We start from the raw sequence: 17,693 nt of genomic DNA, 5'->3' as shown, positions 1-17,693 counted from the left end.
CCCTAAAACTGAAAGAACTTTGAAAAGAGAGACGGACTTCAGTCGTTAGACGTGGCAACAAAGCAGGATGTGACCTGGTGACAAGGACGTCTCACAAAACTCTACAAAGAAGGAAGCAGCTTGTTACTTTCCAATTTAAAAAATTCAAGATTTAATATTAAAATTTAAGATTAAATAAAATTTTTCATTAAGTGTTTTTGATTTACCCTGGTATGTTATTAAGCTTTTTGGTAGAATCATATTTTCTACTTCCAGTGTATTTTAAAAAGAAGCAAAACAACGTAAAAACAACGTTTTTTAAAAAAAAATCAGTGTATTTTAAAAAGAAGCAAAACAAAACGTTTTTAAAAAAAAATTCTTTGAGGCAAGTCATTATCTGTGTGACGGAATTCCCAGACTTTCAGAATAAATCTTTTCCATTTCTTGTGTCCAACATTCTCCTTGTTGTGTGACTTGCCTGTTTGCAGAGGTAAATCCTGGACAGATGTTTTGCCTTCACCCGTGCTCCTCTGCATAGCGACACCAGGTGCCATGGAGCACAAAGCCAGAGGAATCCCAAGGGGATCCAGACCAGCACAGTCTGCTCCATGCATAGTGGGAGATCCGGGTCATCTTTCTCCAGGTACGAGGCATTCTGAGGTTGGACAAATACACAATATAGAAGGTTGATCATCCCTGTTTCTGCAAAGGTTACACATTATGCTGTGACACACAACCTGGGAACACCAATCATCACTATGTTTTAAAACATAACAAGGTTTCATATGGTTACATGAATCAAGTCCTTGATTAAAGGAGAGACTGGTGTAACAAGGGTAAATGTGAAATGAAAGCAGCTGGTGGAGTGAAGTCTTATTAGCTATTCACACATGTGTGTGAATTGTAAGTGTGTGTGTTTGTGTCGGGTGGTGTAATGATTTTTCATACCAGTTGTTAGCAGTCAGCATGAGTCGGCAGTTTAAATCATAAGCGAGACCTTTGTTCAGCAGCCGTTCAAGAAAATATCTTGAATGGCTGCGTTTTATTATGTTTTGTTTTTAAAAGTCATTGCATTTGCAATTGGGATGTGATTAAGTCGATCACGGCGGACCGACGTTGATCGTGTTCAACTGACTAATTAAATCATTATTTAACCAGGCTGTAAAACAATGATTAGACTGAAAAGATGGAGAGCAGTCGGGAGAGATAAGGAACGAAGTCTTAGGTTAGATGTGTCATATAGTTGCTTCCCATGCTGAATCATTGGTTACCCAAGAGTCATTATCATCACGTGTCCACTGTGTACAAGGGTTACAGTGTGCTCACGGTAGTACTATCTCTACAAACACCCTTTACCTTTCAATGATTACTGTTTACATTTTTGATTTCATAAATAACACATGGTGTCAATAACACACACGTTTTATATTTTAAAAACATGGTTAAGATAACGGACACAAACAACATATACAGCACAATATAAAATGAAATATTGAAGAGCCAGAGAATGAGTTGTTTCAAGTTCCATACACTAACACAAGTGGTTCATGGAGTCAAGAAATTTGATGTTGAAATGATATTTGACAAATCTACTTAAACTTGTTAGGCCCTTCAGAACTCACTGATATATCCATATGTCTCTGCTATATTACTTTAATTACAAATGAAAATGTTATATAAAGCAAAAAAAGAATTGAGCTCAAGGTGTCATTTGAAAGTACCATGGAAACCTGGTTTAATCAAGAAAAAAAATTGTTGAGGCTCGTGAAGTAGGGCAAGGACAAACAAAGTAGATAGAGGTTGTATTAATTGTAAATATACATAGTTAAACTACATTCATATCTAAGATTATTTTAAATTATATTAAACGGAGCCTTGAGCCATGTTTAAAATGACCTTATAATTCAACACTCAACACTATAGTATTAAAACAAGAGCCAAGTTTTTATGTGCATTATCATGTGACAGGTACAGGGAGTGTGGTGTACTGATGTATATTGTAAAAATGGCCTTGAATTGCACAATTAGTATTTATTCTACATTTGTGCCTTAAACTTTATATAATAATCTTGGAAACATGCAATATCACGGATCTGCAAGGGCTATTTAAGGGGTGAATGAAATAAGAGAAGGAGAGAATATCAGAGAATACAATATAATAATATATTTCAATAATAATAATATTTCAGGTTTTTTAAAAACTGAAATTGTTTTACTGAGTGAACGGAAGACACAAGTCAAACCAGAAGGTTTGCAAATAATTAAATGTAGAAAAAACATTTTAATATTATTATTATGATTATTGTTATGTAAACTAACACTGAAGAGACACAAAAAGCAATTCCACCTACGCTAAGTTCATTACATTTTACTTTCATTCACTCTTACCCAAAAAACAGATCCACAGTATTTCTCCAAGGCTGCAGCACACATGGTCCTCAACGGTGAAGACTACAAATCCAGACCTGTTCTGGTCCCGCTGCCCCTGAGGTCTAACTTAAACTCTTGTGTGGTTCCCCCCTTCCACTCGGACTCAAAGCACAATTGCAGGACGTGACTCAGGAGGATTCAAAGCTGTGAGGCTTTCAGGCTGAGATTAACCACTTCATCATTCCATGAAATCCCGTGAAATTTGAATGTGTCAAAATTGCTATAAAATTGAGGAGGGAGTGTACCGGGTGGAAGGTTAGGCTGAAGGCTAACCTTTAAGGAGTAAACAATCCTTCAAGTGAAAATGAAGAGTGTCAGTAGTCAAAGTCTCTGCACGAGGACAGAGACTCTCCTCCTCCTCCTCCTCCTCACTGCTCCCATGTGTTTAAAGTTCAACTTTTCCTGCGCATGAGAGAATAATGAAAAGACAGGAAAAAGGCTGAACGCAGCCATGTTTTTCTTGTGTTTGGGGGACAACCCACCAAAATAAGGAATGTGTTTAGAGAAGGGGGCAGGGGAGTGAGGTCATTACACCCCACATGTTTTCACTTCTCCCTCTCTCTCTCTCTTTTTTTGTCAAAGTCTATCACATTTCAGGAAGCCACAACGCTGGGTGATTTTTCGGTTGCTACTTTTGGAAGTTCAATTTGGGATAAAAATGTCCAGACATATCTGATCCCCACTGAGTTTCCTGTTTAGTTTAAAGGGATCAGGACAGCAGTGAAAACCCTAGGACACGACATTAAAATACAATGAGAAACTGAGAATACACATTGACTTCCTCTAATTTGTCTGATCTTTACAAACTCAGATTATACCAAGGTCACTGTGGATGAACCTAATTGATTATGCCCATTAGGGGGGCTGGTTAATAATTACATTGATATCAACAACAAAAATGGTTGCAAAAGAGATTAGTCATTGTTTGTTTAGTCCCAAGGACAGGGGAACGGAGGCAAAGGTGGGAAAGATGTGCAGTCATTCCATGACAACACAGAGTCATAATCTACAGGGTGGCAGCCCCTTACCTGTGTCTCCTCTTTTTCCCCAATTGTTTTCTATATGATCGGAAAAATTATGGCTGCTAAGTGTGAGTGAACTTTGACGTTTTAAAGAACAAGCCATTATGTGCAATCTTAGGATGAGCCATTAGTTCACTGCACACAAAGGGCTTTACCGAGGGCTTTCATCTTTTCGAGCAAAAACAATGTTAACAACGTAGTGAACTTTTTAGAAATAACTTACTAAGGGCAGGAAATTACATTGTTATTTCAATAGCCAAAGATTTTTCTATAATTACATCCTTTTAACCACTGAAGCTCCAACTGTGGCTTCAGTTGTACCACTGCCATAAAAGCTCTGTCTTTAAATGCTCCAAAAACATCAGTGACATAACCAATAAACCTGTCTTTAAATGCTCCAAAAACATCAGACACATAACCAATCTCTAACAGTATTTTTAAAACACATGATAATGATCCTTAATGATAGTTAACTATGGCATAGTTACTTTACCTCAGGTAATGAAAAGCAATGATTTATTTTCTTCTCAATGTATCCATTTATCATGCTAATTCCAATCATTTTCTTTAGTGCAGGAGTTTATAAACCTTCAAATGTAAAAATGAGATTTCTATTTTTTTCCCACCAAGATCCACAAACACAATTCCACTCAAAACTTTGTGACAGTATAGTACAGTATGTACAGAAATAATTTTATTTCTAATTTTAATCTTAAAACTACCAATCCTAATAACATGTAGCTCCGGAGCCCTATAATAGGGAAGCAATTTACTATTTCTTCCCTTTTATACTATAGAGACGTAGTATACAGTATACAGTCCTGTAAATCATGTGCTTTCAGCAAGCGCCATCACTCCATGTGAGATTAAATGTTCATATTAGAGTGACATTTAAAGCATTTTATGTTGTCAGGTTTCACCAGTCTACCTCATCCACTCTTTGGCTCTGGGAAAATTACAGTTTTACTGCCAGAGTTTTCTTCCTTTAAAGCCGCACCACTGCTGCTTGATATCAATAAGCCCAGACTCTTTTACTCGTTTTTTCTTTTAACCTCTAAACAGACAGCTGTGTGATCATTGTGGTAATGTATTCTTTTTGCTATGGCAGCCTGTTATTGTCTGTGATGCATCAATTAGACCCACTTGTTGTCATAAAATCAATGCATTAGCTCCTGTTTAATTCACACTCAATCAACTGATTTTGCCTTTGGTTTAAAGTGAATATATGTAAATTTATACCACACTCTTCACAGAAACATGCACAACATTGTTCATCTCAGACAAATGATCTCCATGGAAGAAGAACCTTTAATCCTCCTTAAGGAAAGATGACTAAAGATTAAATAGAGCTGTATAACAGAGAAGTGCATTTTAAAAACAGCTTTTTACTGTAAACTGGTCATCCATTAGCAGTATCGTCGATCAATATTTGTCCAATTTACCTGTGACTGACCAGTGGCTACAAAAACCAGTGCTTCACTTCGGTTTCTGGTTCACAGCCTTTTACAATCATCATGTGTGTTTCATCAAATCATCTCTGAGGCTGTAAACAGGGTAGATAATTATGAATGTCTCTCTGCACAGATAATGCAACTGATTACCATCTCCTAATTTCTTTCAATACTAAAACTATTAATTCTGGTTTTCAGTAAGATAATAATCATTTTACATCAGTTCGACTTTTGAGGTATTTTAATGTCTTTTTTTTTAATATTCACTTCCTATTCACAGGGTGTTCTTGGCGATTGCATTCAGAGTGCGTATTTTACCGACATCTGCCACCTTTAGGCCGTATTCAGGTGCTGAGAGAGCAGCTCCCATTGTCACACAGGTGTTTCTGCACATTAAGAAAACACTTTCAACTTCTGTGTTTTCAACAAGAAGCACTGCATTTTTATTCAACAAGACAGTTATCGTGTAAAATGAAATATACCTGAACTTCATGGCAGAATCTCTGCTAGAGCGGGCAGAGCAGTGGCACTCCTGGGCCCCTGATCCTTCTAAAATCCTCTGGAGGTTCCTCTCAGTGATTCCTCCACCTGTTACCACAAAGAAAGAAGAATAAAGGACTGGAAAGAAATAAAACTTAAAAAATAACTGGTTCATCTTACCTGGCATGATGACGATTCTGTCTTTGGCCTAAGGAGTAGACATAATGAAGGGGCTAATTGAATTGAATTCTGATTCAATTAAGAACAGTCCTGTCTTCATAATACATACTTGATCAATGATTCGTTTAATAAGTGGGAGGCCTTCCAAAGCAGAGCTGTCACAGCCACTTGTCAACACACGTTGAAAACCCAAGGATACCAGAGTCTCTAGAGCCATGATCGGGTCATCAACCATATCAAAAGCTGAAACAGTTTCAATGGAAACTTTTAATAAAAATGTTATGAGTTTTTGTAGCATATTTAGTTGTGAGATTACCTTGAATAAAAAAAACAAACAAACTTTAATAGTCAACTTTCTCTTTTTAAAACATTCTTCATAAAGCCGACATCAAGGCCTACAGCAAATTTGATTTGACACTCAAACTTGGCGAGTGAAAAAACGAAGGAACTAAAAGAATGAAAGAAAACAGGAGACCTTCATCAGGCTACTTACAATAAGTAGCCTGATGAAGGTCTTACAAGGGTCTTACAAAACAACCCTCACTGCTCTGCGTGTTCAATGCTGCTGCATTGAACAGGATATTAACGCAAACTCACACCAAGGTTCTGCACAAGTGCGAGGAAACTAGTGCAATACGTCGGCCTCTCCTGAGACAGAATTGTTGTTAAAGTCAAACATTTGAAGTGTGATAAAATGAGTGGATGAGAATGTTGTCAAATCACTCTCTGAATCAACAAGGTTTTCATAAACACCTTAAAGTGTTTAGTAAAAAAAAAACACAACACATCTATTTTGTTTTCATTTGAATACTGTTTAACTGTCTACTGCATAATTATAAATCTGGAGATTCCAGTCACTACTGTACATCAGAATGGATGGATTACTGGCTTTCATATAAACACGCCATTATTATTTTCATGTTAATTCAAATACTGATTCGTTACCTCTGTGGAAGGTGACAGGCAAAGGTCGAGCAGCAACTGTGAAGAAAACAGTGACAGAAAAATGAATGCATTTGCATTCTGTGTTCTTTCACACAGTGTGTGTGAACATGAGGAATTTATTGTGCATTTGTCGGTCGTCACTTTCACACATATGTAGACCTTAATATGTGAGACTGTGTAAATTACCAATGACTCCACATCAGACTTCCTGCTAACGATGAACATGTTAAAATGTGTGGATATTTTATACTCTGTCTAAGAAGCAGTAGATTTTATGCTGTGGTTCCCAAAATTTAAGAATTTTGTCACCAAAGATCAAAATATTTGGCTATAAAATCCATATTTGCCTAAAAAACCAAAACATTTGTAAGCCAAAAAAAAAATCCAAATGATTTAGCAGACGTACCTAGTAAATCCGTACAAAGCTCAGTATCAACTCGTCCATCTTCTGTCAAGGCTCCCAGTACTAGGCCATCAGCTCCGTGGCTCTTCATTAGCTCTATGTCCTTTCTCATAACTTCAACTTCCTGCTCTGAGTACAAAAAATCTCCTCCGCGAGGCCGGATCATCACAAATACTGGGATTTTCACATACTGCTTCACCACCAGTAGAAGACCTGTGTCAAAATGAACAATAAGAACATCTTAGCATGTGCTGAGGTACCTTGGGTTGAGAATGGACATCTGCTCACCTAGAGATGGTGTCAGACCTCCTTCCAGAAGACTGGAGCACAGCTCGAGTCGACCCGCACCTGTGCAAACAGGCACAAAGTCAGACTGAGAGAAGTAGGAAATCCTATTAGTTCTGTAAGGTTGTGGTATTATTTTAGCTTTTGTTGTTTTTGACACCTTTTTGATACCTTCAAACATGAATTTGTCCAACTTCACTACAACTTCAAATTTGTGCCAGAAATAGTAATGTCATGTTATGTTATTTTGCACTTACTGACCTCCTCGCTCAGCGTTGACAGCAGACTCCACAGAATCCACACATACCTCCATCAAAAAGTCATCTGCCATAATGAATACAGTCTGAACAAACACGGGGAGAAGTAAAGATTCGCGGTTAATGATATAGTATAAAATGTATCCGTGTGATTTTACTTTTAGCTACTTGCTATATCTTCTATCATCGACTCATTAAATCGTATTAATCGATTAGAAAGCAGTTTACATGTAAGGGCGACTGACAACAAGCAACGAAATCAAACATCCTTATGCATTGTTTTATTATACGAGATTTGGCAGAGGGGCGAGGCTTAGTTCACAATAGCGCATTGTTGGACAGACGTTGTGTCACCGCTAAATGGGGACACGCTGTAAAACAAAACATTCTACCATCATGTATAGCGTTGTCCACGCGTGTTTGAATCAAAATATCAAAATCATTAACAAATAAAAACATATGATATAAACGATTAAATTGAAACGTGTATGTAAAAACAAACACACAGGTATACAAGTTTTAATTTTGTTTTTATATTCTTTTCTATAGAACACGTCGCCTAATTATGACGTCATGAAGTCAAAGTTTACTCCGCCTGGCTGCAGGAAGTGGCGAAAATATGGTTTTGTAAGACCTGTTTTCAAGACATCGTTTCAGACAATAAAACGATTATTTCTGGGAAAAAAATGTTACTCTCCTTATTACATAAAACGATGTTTTGCGGTTGCAGAATCGCCACTAAGGGAATTCAACGCAGCAACGTGAGTAACTGAATATCCTGTGTTATTGAGTTATTATGACAGCATTAAAAAGGTCATGTGAGGTAAAAGTATTTTTTTTTACATAACCAACTTAAATCTTCTGTCGTTCCTTTTTAAACCGGTTGTGTTTTAATGGTTTATTTTAGCCAATCTACACCGTCAATGATACATGACCACAGTCACGTTCGCGTGCAGCACTGAATTGCAAATGTCCTCATCACCAATGATTTACTTGGTGAGGATATCAAATCATCATATACATTTCACAAAGATGTGTAATTACACAATTATAGCTAATATAAAATCAGCGCATATATTTTCACATCATAGCGTTTTATTGGCGTTGTCCCCGATATGCAAAAGAATGCAGAGTGCATTTTTTAAAAATAATATTGAATAATAATGAACGTACACAAAACGTAGAACGCCCCCCAAAAAATTAAAACATAAAATATTCTACAACCTGCTCACTAACAAAGCCTTAAAAAGGCAAACTCTACAGGACCACATCCCAAACTCAGCTGAACTGTGCTACTAAATTATTAAGTAATATAGGATTGTGTTTTACATATTCCTTCCCCTGTTTTTATTTACTTCACAGCAGCAGAGTCCACAGCTACGTCAGTGGCTTGTAAAAAGAAGCCAGAGCACCATCACCACAAACGCACAGGTCTCCGTCCAAGCTGCAGCGGCTACATCTGTTCCCAATGCAGCTTCTAATCTAATAGTTGGTCGCTGGTTACTAGGCTGCAGTGGGCTAGTTGTTGGTGCAATTGTGCTGGGTGGTGTCACCAGGTAAAAAGACAGAAGTGAATTATTTTCATATTTGACAATCTGTGTGTTGGAGATGAAGATGGAATACATACTTACATTTTAAACATATGCCTCTATTTTACCAGGTTGACAGAATCTGGGCTCTCCATGGTCGACTGGCATCTTGTGCGAGAGATGAAACCACCTCGGTCACAGGCAGAGTGGGAAGCTGAGTTCTCCAAGTATCAGCAGTTTCCAGAATTCAAAATGTGGGTATTTTTTTTAAACTTACCCTATAAATAGTTGTATAGTTGCAAAGGTAAAAGTTGTCTTCAAACTAAGAGACACAAATGCAAAAAAATGCCATAACCTTGATAGAGCAGCAACTGATCAACAGCTACATTTTAGCAAGGTTTGAAAAAAACAAACAAACTTGACTGATTCATAACACTAATATTATAATAATATTTAAGGTCTACAAATGAAAAATATTTAAAAAAATCTAGTGTGAAACAGACCATCTACCTGCTGGTATTTGTCATTTTGTTCCAACAGTGAATGTACAGAAAAAAAAATCATATCATATTTAGGAATGTTAATTGATTAGCAGTAATTGTAACTAATCTGCAGCTACCTTGTGATTAATCAGATGAAACTTTTTAATCATTTGAAGCCCTAACTTTCATTTCCATTCTTTTTCCTCCAGATTAAATCATGACATGACTCTGCCAGAGTTCAAGTTCATCTTCTACATGGAGTGGGGTCATCGTATGTGGGGTAGGCTGGTTGGACTTGCATACATTCTGCCCACGATGTACTTCTGGAGGAAAGGATACTTCACTCGCTCCATGAAGGGGAAAGTGTTGGGGCTCTGTGGATTTGTCGTTTTCCAGGTATCTCTTGAGTGACAGATGGAGACGAAGGCTCCTTACATAAGATGTATTTAAGTAACATGAATGACTTCCACTGTGTTCCCTCTCAGGGCCTCCTCGGCTGGTACATGGTCAAAAGTGGGCTGGAAGAAAAGCCAGAATCCTACGACATCCCACGGGTCAGCCAGTATCGTCTGAGTGCTCACCTCGGTTCTGCCCTGCTGCTGTACTGTGCCAGTCTGTGGACGGGACTCACTCTGCTGCTGCCTCCACATAAAGTACAGAGCAATCAGACCTCCAGCATCAATATCATTTATAATTCATCATTTGTTGTCTGTGGTGTTTGAATATCAGGTTAGGATGCTGAGTCTGTTTTTTTTTAATTTCATAAATAATGTGTGTCTTTCCTCTTGTTTCTCAGTTGACAGAAACCCACCGTCTCATGCAGCTCAGGAGATTTGCTAAAGGCACTGGTGGACTCGTCTTTCTCACTGCACTCTCAGGTACAGACACTGAACAAGAAAAACTGATTTGTTTATGGACTGTACTGTAGGTTACCAGTAGATGCAGTTCTTCCCTTTGCTCTTCTGCTGCAGGTGCTTTCGTCGCTGGTTTAGATGCTGGGTTGGTTTATAACTCCTTCCCAAAGATGGGAGAACGCTGGATCCCTGACGATCTGCTCGCCTTCTCTCCAACCCTTAAAAACGTTTTTGAAAATCCAACAACTGTGCAGTTTGACCACAGGATTTTGGTATGTCAAGGTTTCTGAAGAGTACAATTTGGTTGAAGGAAGATATTTAGAATTCAACTGCAATTTTCTGTTCTTCCAGGGAATCTCCTCTTTGACTGCAATCACTGGTCTATATTTGTTCTCAAGAAGAATGCTGCTGCCCAGGAGGGCAAAAGTGGCCATCAGCCTCCTCACGGCAATGGCTTACACTCAGGTACTAAATTGTTATCATGCCATGTTTATCAACTCTGTCTTTGTCTCCCCGGTGCACTAGAATCTCTGATTTTATTCTTCACTGCAGGTCGCCCTGGGTGTCAGCACCCTGTTGATGTACGTCCCCACTGCGCTGGCAGCAACTCACCAGTCTGGTTCTGTGGCTCTTCTCTCATTGGCCATTTGGGTTCTGGCAGAGCTCCGCAAAATGCCAAAATAAAAGGGATGCTGTTTAGTTGACAAATCCAACAGCTACAGCTGGAGCCTGCAGTCACACTGGATGGAAGGCATTTCTGTCGAAACAAAGGCCTTTGGTTCTAGAATTTCAAATCTTTGTAACGTCAAACCTGGAAAAATTTGAAGCAGTGGCAGCAGGACGTCAATCTACTTAAAGACAAATTATTTTTCTTCATGTTTTCTTTTGTAAATACCAAAACATATGCAAAAATGATCAGTTTGTCAAATGCTAAAAGACACAGAGAGACATCATTTGCAGGATCATGTCAAATAGACTCAATTACTGTTTTTGTTTTTGTTCAATTATGAAAACTGCCCTAACTCACCTGTTTGTCGCCACAGTGTGGCTCTTTGGATAATGTACAGTATGATCATGTACAGTCAATTTAAATTATTGTCACCATTTCCTACTGACACAGATAATGAACTGTAAAGTAAAATTATTACTATAATTCTATTAGTAGAATTATTCAGAACCCTGCCTTTTCTTTTATGCACCTTTAAGAACATGTTTTATTTAGATTAAAACAGAATGCAGTGATGATAATTCACACTCCAGACAGTGTTGCATAGTAACTGATTTTTTTTTATTTTATTTATTGTCTCTGTACAAAATATACATATTTTAAATATTTAATGCAACCAGCTGAGGCTAACTAACTAGACAGTCAGTACAACAGGTTATTATTAGGTTTTCATTGTTCTAGACACAGTACATGCGGGTAGAGACAGGTTTGTTTAGTGGATGGGAATGGAAGTTAAAAACTGTTGGCAAGGAACAATCAGAGCCAGTTCTCTCTCTCTCTCTCTCTCTCTCTCAACCTCTGGAGGAAACAAACACAATTTTTTAAGAAAAATTATTATACAGAGCTAGAAGTGCATATATTTTTATTCCGGGTCTTTGTGCACCCTTGTGCTGTGCTCTGAGTGTAATGACGAGGTTGGATGAGTGTAAAGGTGCTGATACGAAGAGACAATTATTGCTATTACTGTTTGTATAGGTGGACACTACCATCCATAGGTCAGCTTGTGTGCCTGTGAATCATCGATTTTAAAATGTTATATTGTCATATGAGGAGGTTATTAAACAAAATTTGGACATTTCTGTTTGCAGAGCTGAAGACAATGTTATTAGCCCTCATGAGTTTAATGTAAGTCTCCTAAATGCTTCAAAAACAGACTCATGAAAATATGTTCTGAAGTTCAGAAGGCTTTCATAATTCATTAACATAAAAAGAAAAGAAAAAAACCCATCAAATCTGGAATGACTTAAGACCATGGAGTTTCCTTAAGCTTGTTAAAACTAGTAAACCTCAGTGTAAATTTTGTCATTCAACGTGCATGTACACGTCAGATAATAATGTAATACTATATAATTAATAATAATTATACAAATAATATATTTTCTATGATTATTTATTAACAAGCAATATAAATAATAATAATGTTTAATAAAACAGTTTCCTATTAGAATCTGTTTTACAAACTTCATATGCATGAAAATGTTAAATTTAAATTTAGATAAAATCTTAGTTAAGTCCATTTTATTTTTTGTCAACTTAACTAAAATGAAAACAAATGACAATTAAGTGTGTCTAATTGATAAACTCTGTATCACAACACATTCAGAGGGCTAATACACATGTCCCCAGCTGAACCTAGGAGCCAAACACGTATTAGGGTTGAGAGTTACTTGAAAAACGTTGTGAATTATTTCTGATTGCCCCTTGCCTTAATTACTTCACAGCATCCCCCTCTCTCTTCACCCACGGATGGGCTTTATTTGTCAACGTAAGAGTAGCTTTTGTGTCTGTCTCTTAAATCTTCTCTTTGGTGTTTCAGAGAGAGGGAGGATAAGTCATGGGAGGACGGGCACCAAAACAAACCCAAAATAAACCACAGCTCTCACTAACTAAGTAAAACACAATTACTTTGCTTTTTTTAATGGGTGAAAAAAACTGGTAAAATGCTAAATAAAACAAACAAGGCTTTTTAGACTGTGTGAAAAATGGCAGAGCCTGCTACGACCACGTGACAAATCCAAGAATATCACAATAACGAGCTAATGAACTCCCTTTGAATGAAACAAATATGAATCGGACTAGTATGACTGATGAAAGCCAAGCCTGTCGTCAGAGAAGATGGACGTCCCAGATGTCTCAACCACTTTATTGTATCCCCATACTTGGTGGGAACGCTGGGAAAGGTTTGACAGTCAGTAGACGCCTACAGCTAGAACAGTAACAGTTTGAAAGGCCAGGACTGGATCTACTAGCTATGGGAGTAAGTTTTCTCCCATTTGAGTCTTAGACAGGTAAGATGGGTGACATCTCTATCCGTTTACACATGCACACATACACACGCGTACACGAGGCGAGGCACCTGTGAATGACGAGGAACAACAGACAGAAAAGCAGACTTTGGAGTATCTTTGTAAATACGTAGTTGGATATTTGTGACATCATCATGCGATATTAAAATCGGTCCCTTTGCAAAAAGTGATTCCTTGGATTTGTTTCGTTCCCTTACAGTGTGTCTTTCTGTGTCCACTAGATGGCGGCAGATTTGTTGATTTCCAGCCTCTCAACAAACACACGATTGGTCTTCTCCATGGGGAAAGTCAACACACATGCTTAAAAGCAGAATTAGATTCACAAATTTCAGCTCTGACACACAGAACTCCTCCCCTGGTTCGAGGTTTGGATAAAACTGTTTCTCTCTGAAGTTCCGCAATTCGAGGCTTCAATAGTTCCTTAAACCATAACTGCAATAAATAAAGGTTTAAACAAATTAGGGATCTTGGAGTGTGCAAGTGCCGTGAGACTGCTGCTTTCCTCCTTACTTGGTGTCTCTGAGTCAAAAACTAAAGTTCTACGTGACAACAAAGGCTGGTTGCCAGGAGAAGTGTTTCAGAGAGAAGCCGAGGTTCCAGGAAGGAAGAGAAGATGGGCGGTGGTGGGGTCGCTCTCAGATCCCCCAGGACTCACAGCTCTCAACAGAGAGACAAGCTTGCAAGGCCACAAGCACACACACTGTTTCTCTCTCTCTCTCTCTCTCTCACACACACACACACACATATACACACACAGGCATAACCTTTTCCTGGTGCCAATTTTACGACTGGTCCAGATTCTCAGATGACATTGTCAAACAGCTGCATGGACTGCATGATGTTCTCATCCTGGGCAGAGAAAAGAGAAACAGGTTTTGGTAAAAAAAAAAAAGTCTCCTCTTGTCTCAAGAATAATTTTATTTGGGTTTTTAACATCCAGACCACAGACAAAGAAAGAAAGAAAATGTAATAATGAACCATGTGCTGTAATGGATAACCTCCAACCTCCAATGTAATTTTTCCCTCTCTTGCTGCCAACATGTGATTGTACATTTTAAAACAGACTAAATAAATATAAAAATAATTGATCTCCTCTTGTCTCAAAAATAATTTTATTTGGGTTTATAATTAATTATAAATGGAACATTTGCATTAGAGTATATAAAAACTCTTCTGCAACTAAAGCCTGTAACTAAGCCGGGGATGTCCATCTTTTCCTGCTCTCTGTGCTCCTACCTTTTTGCATGATTCAATGAATTCTTCTATGGTGACCACTCCATCTTTGTTTCTGTCCATTTTCTGAAAGAGGATAAAGACCGCAAATGTTTTCCTCAATCAAATATCCATGTCACTTGAGTATTTTATATATTTCTGTTACAAAAACGATTCGATGTGTGAAAGTTAAGACTGCTGTTTTTTTCAACCTGGAAGAAGGTTTCCACATGATCTCTGGGGGCATCATCCTGCATCGTGGGGTAAGTGTACTTCCCCATCATGTCGTAGATAGACTTCATGATGTCCAACATCTCCTGCAAAAACAAACAATCAATACAATACAAAAAATGCATTTCTTTACAGAAACACTGCACACCCCCTCTTTTTAAAGGTAAAACTGGTCTGGTCACATTTAACTTGCTCACTGTCAATATATTTAACATCAAAATAATATTAGATTTTTAAGAAAAAAATCCTACTTCTTGTGTGATAATAGTGGCAGATGTTACTGTGTATGTAGTAAAGTCAAAAACCTCAAGGACAAACATCTGAATTCTTCTCGACAGAAGGCAGTGTCCTGCTTTTTCATCATTTCTATTAAACTGTAACTGAATTCCTTTAAATTCAGATTAAGTGAAAAAAGTTAAATTAATTTTTGGCAAGAGGACGACCATTAATCTGGGCACATTTTGTAACTATTACATCTGTCCTAAACTTTTTGACTGGGTATCTTCATGTGAGGTCATGTCTTGTCTCAATAGTACCAAGGTCACTTGACTTCGGCCTCCCACAGGCACATGAACTCAATTGTCAAGGATTTGAACATTTCTGCAGCCTGTTACAGATCTACAAATGGCTGAGTGTTTGCGTCAGGCACTGTACCTCTTTGGTGATGCAGCCATCCTTATTCAGGTCGTACAGGTTGAACGCCCAGTTTAGCCGGTCATTAATTGTCCCTCTAAGAATGATAGACAGGCCAAAGACAAAGTCCTAGAATTCACAGAGCGGAGAGTTTACCACATCACAACGTACTTTGGTCTGTTGCCAAACAAAATAACGGCGTGAGAAGGATTACCTCAAAACTAACAGAGCCGTTCTTGTCAGTGTCGAAGGCTTCAAACAGGAAATGTGCATACATACTGGAATCTGCAAAAGTGAAGAGTTGTTGTGACTTTGGTGTCCTAAAAACACGAGACAAAGTCTTTGAAGAACTCGGATCGGCACCGATAAAAGTGTTCTCGGCGCTCAGCAGTCTGTCGTAACTCACCTCCCTGAGGGAAAAACTGGGAGTAAATGTTCTTAAAGTTCTCCTCGTTTACCACACCACTCGGACATTCCTGGAATAAACGTGTATATTAGGCACACAGTACACAGCAGGAGTTGAAGTAAAGGCTTCACGGTGACTTAGAATCTCACTTCCTATGAAGAAAAAATCACTACCATTGATGGTTTGATTTATTTGGATTCGTAGCATGTGTGTATATTGTGGCTCCAGACGTACATTTTTGAAGCCCCTGTAGAGAACCTGCAGCTCTTTCTTGGTGAACTTGGTCTGCTCCTGCAGCTTGTCCATGCTCTCAGGGCGATGGCACACAGTGGATAATTCAAAATCATCTTCCACGCTGTCTGTGTGAGGAAAAGACAGGTGTTAGTTAGCATTTATTATCACTTCACACACACACACATTCACACACACTCACACACACACATTCTAGGATGGCAGCGGGCCAACTGGTTCTACCTGAGCCACTGAGCTGACGCAGTACAGAACAGTATGAGCTTTAAATGCAGTTGTTATGAATCACTTCATCCATTTTCTCCACAAATTATACTAAACAGAGGTAAAGGTTAAAAAAATATTGAAGACATTTTATTCATAGCCCAGAGTCATGTGATTTCACCCACCCTCCCCCACCACCCCCACCACTTTCTCTCTCTCTTGTTCTTTCTCATACACACACACACACACACAGGGGCCATTTTTCAATAACACTGAGCACATTTCAAATTATAAAAAAAAAACATAAAAGCAACAATTCAATCCTTTTAGCCACAAGAGGAGTAGTTGGAAGTTTGCAGGTATATTTGTGGGCTCACAGTATGAAGCATAAAACCAGGCGTCAGAGTGTCTGTTGGTGTGCACTAGATGGCGTCCACATACAAGAAGAGATGAAATGTATAGAGAGAAAAGGAGAACTTGCTTTGACTTATTGAGGGAACAGCAGAAGGCTGGCAGCACGGCAGCAACTTGAGGAATCGCTGCTTAATGGATATTTTGCTTTGGCTGGTGGAAGGGTTTCCTGCAATCACCAACCGTACAGGTTAAACACCGACCGACAGACGGACAGACAGACAGATCCAAACACACACACACATATATGTACATACACACTAGGATCTGAAACTGTAGGGGGACTTTTATCAAAGTCTGAAATATGTAGATAAAATAAGTTTAGTTAAAACATAATCAATAAATATATATAAAATAATAATAATTAATAAATGTAACAATAAATAACACAAGTTTTGCAGGAGTACATAGAGTTATTTTTATTTTTTTATATTTAACTTATCTTTTCCTGACACACACACACACACACACCTGTTCAGATTCTCAAAGGCTCACATGACTGTAGAACATTCCACATGCAATTGCACAATGCAGCAAAGTAAATCATATTGTTTAAATTGCCTGCTGACCTGGTTCAGTAATGGGAGACCACAAGTGCAACTTTTTTTTTTCTTTTTTCTTTTTACCTCTCACTGTCACCACGCAATGGCAGCACAGCAAAACTCCTGGACCCACACGCTGCCTCTTATCAGCACAGGCAGCCATCGCAAACAAACATCAACAAATGTTAAAAAATGAATGAGCTTCTACCACAAACCTCACTTCAGAGAAGACCATTATTTGCCCAACAAACAGAACTGTGAAAATCACCTCACACAAAGCCAGACATGCTTGATATCACTGTGTCAGAGGAGCCCAGAGCAAATGTTATGACGCCTATTTGCAGAACCATAATGAAAACCATTCAGAAGAAGTCAAATAAATGTGCTCAGACGAGAACCTACATACTTACTCCTGCCTCTTAGTTTCCATGGGAACAGTCCTCTCACCCCTTTCCGCAGGACCCCAGCGGTCTGA

At 38.3% G+C, this 17,693-nt stretch overlaps 4 protein-coding genes across 12 annotated transcripts in view; 1 reads left to right on the top strand and 3 right to left on the bottom strand.

Annotated features, from left to right (window-relative positions):
* abcc2 (ATP binding cassette subfamily C member 2) overlaps positions 1–2,842 on the bottom strand; it is a 15,525-nt gene extending 12,683 nt beyond the window's left edge. The window contains exons 1-2 of the mRNA XM_025061193.1: positions 2,368–2,842; positions 458–634 (exon numbers count right to left, since the gene is read on the bottom strand). Of these exons, the coding sequence (XP_024916961.1) occupies positions 458–634; positions 2,368–2,412 (222 nt within the window). The 5' untranslated portion in view covers positions 2,413–2,842. The remainder of the gene's footprint in view (positions 1–457; positions 635–2,367) is intronic.
* A 1,877-nt stretch (positions 2,843–4,719) lies between these two features.
* On the bottom strand, positions 4,720–7,966 carry cutc (cutC copper transporter homolog (E. coli)). 2 transcript variants are annotated; one of them, XM_025061192.1, is made up of 9 exons: positions 7,825–7,966; positions 7,437–7,518; positions 7,179–7,238; positions 6,894–7,103; positions 6,488–6,523; positions 5,652–5,785; positions 5,543–5,570; positions 5,365–5,470; positions 4,720–5,268 (listed from the first exon to the last, which is right to left on the bottom strand). In XM_025061192.1, exons 1-9 carry the CDS (start codon positions 7,828–7,830, stop codon positions 5,157–5,159), a joined length of 774 nt encoding a protein of 257 aa, XP_024916960.1. In that variant the 5' UTR covers positions 7,831–7,966; the 3' UTR covers positions 4,720–5,156. The 2 variants fall into 2 exon arrangements, with proteins under 2 accessions (XP_024916960.1, XP_016893017.1); XM_017037528.2 differs by lacking the exon at positions 7,825–7,966 and adding an exon at positions 7,661–7,801.
* Positions 7,967–8,060: 94 nt separating this feature from the next.
* cox15 (cytochrome c oxidase assembly homolog 15 (yeast)) lies at positions 8,061–11,464 on the top strand. 2 transcript variants are annotated; one of them, XM_008322001.3, is made up of 9 exons: positions 8,061–8,193; positions 8,798–8,988; positions 9,093–9,215; positions 9,653–9,839; positions 9,929–10,096; positions 10,240–10,321; positions 10,415–10,569; positions 10,649–10,762; positions 10,850–10,981. In XM_008322001.3, exons 1-9 carry the CDS (start codon positions 8,119–8,121, stop codon positions 10,979–10,981), a joined length of 1,227 nt encoding a protein of 408 aa, XP_008320223.1. In that variant the 5' UTR covers positions 8,061–8,118. The 2 variants fall into 2 exon arrangements, with proteins under 2 accessions (XP_008320223.1, XP_008320222.1); XM_008322000.2 differs by having other exon boundaries at positions 8,119–8,193; positions 8,795–8,988; positions 10,850–11,464.
* A 33-nt stretch (positions 11,465–11,497) lies between these two features.
* The window catches only part of LOC103387384 (Kv channel-interacting protein 2), a 103,013-nt gene continuing 96,817 nt past the window's right edge, over positions 11,498–17,693 (bottom strand). For 4 of the 7 annotated variants that reach the window (XM_025061187.1, XM_025061188.1, XM_008321997.3 and 1 more), the window contains 8 exons: positions 16,747–16,845; positions 16,047–16,171; positions 15,813–15,882; positions 15,621–15,691; positions 15,428–15,535; positions 14,755–14,859; positions 14,567–14,629; positions 11,498–14,179 (listed from right to left, as the gene is read on the bottom strand). In XM_025061187.1, coding sequence (XP_024916955.1) covers positions 14,132–14,179; positions 14,567–14,629; positions 14,755–14,859; positions 15,428–15,535; positions 15,621–15,691; positions 15,813–15,882; positions 16,047–16,171; positions 16,747–16,845 — 689 coding nt within the window. In that variant the 3' untranslated portion in view covers positions 11,498–14,131. The remainder of the gene's footprint in view (positions 14,180–14,566; positions 14,630–14,754; positions 14,860–15,427; positions 15,536–15,620; positions 15,692–15,812; positions 15,883–16,046; positions 16,172–16,746; positions 16,846–17,693) is intronic. The other 3 variants (XM_025061190.1, XM_025061191.1, XM_017037431.2) reach the window with 1 other exon arrangement.

Source organism: Cynoglossus semilaevis, chromosome 12 (genome assembly GCF_000523025.1).
Source record: "Cynoglossus semilaevis isolate Cse_v1.0 chromosome 12, Cse_v1.0, whole genome shotgun sequence".
Lineage (NCBI taxonomy): Eukaryota > Metazoa > Chordata > Actinopteri > Pleuronectiformes > Cynoglossidae > Cynoglossus > Cynoglossus semilaevis.
Note: the sequence above shows the minus strand (reverse complement) of the source record. Positions and strands in the feature narration are given on the sequence as shown.

What these genes read in the sequence shown, in the direction of transcription:
- cutc (XM_017037528.2), bottom strand. Translation starts at nt 7,699, where the DNA reads ATGTTTGATTTCGTTGCTTGTTGTCAGTCGCCCTTACAT. An exon ending in CAGAATCGTCATCATGCCAG is followed by an intron (nt 5,471 to 5,542) that starts GTAAGATGAACC and finishes TTGTGGTAACAG; the next exon opens with GTGGAGGAATCACTGAGAGG. An exon ending in GATTCTGCCATGAAGTTCAG is followed by an intron (nt 5,269 to 5,364) that starts GTATATTTCATT and finishes CTTAATGTGCAG; the next exon opens with AAACACCTGTGTGACAATGG.
- cox15 (XM_008322000.2), top strand. Translation starts at nt 8,119, where the DNA reads ATGTTACTCTCCTTATTACATAAAACGATGTTTTGCGGTTGCAGAATC. An exon ending in GTGCTGGGTGGTGTCACCAG is followed by an intron (nt 8,989 to 9,092) that starts GTAAAAAGACAG and finishes CTATTTTACCAG; the next exon opens with GTTGACAGAATCTGGGCTCT. An exon ending in CAGTTTCCAGAATTCAAAAT is followed by an intron (nt 9,216 to 9,652) that starts GTGGGTATTTTT and finishes TTTTTCCTCCAG; the next exon opens with ATTAAATCATGACATGACTC.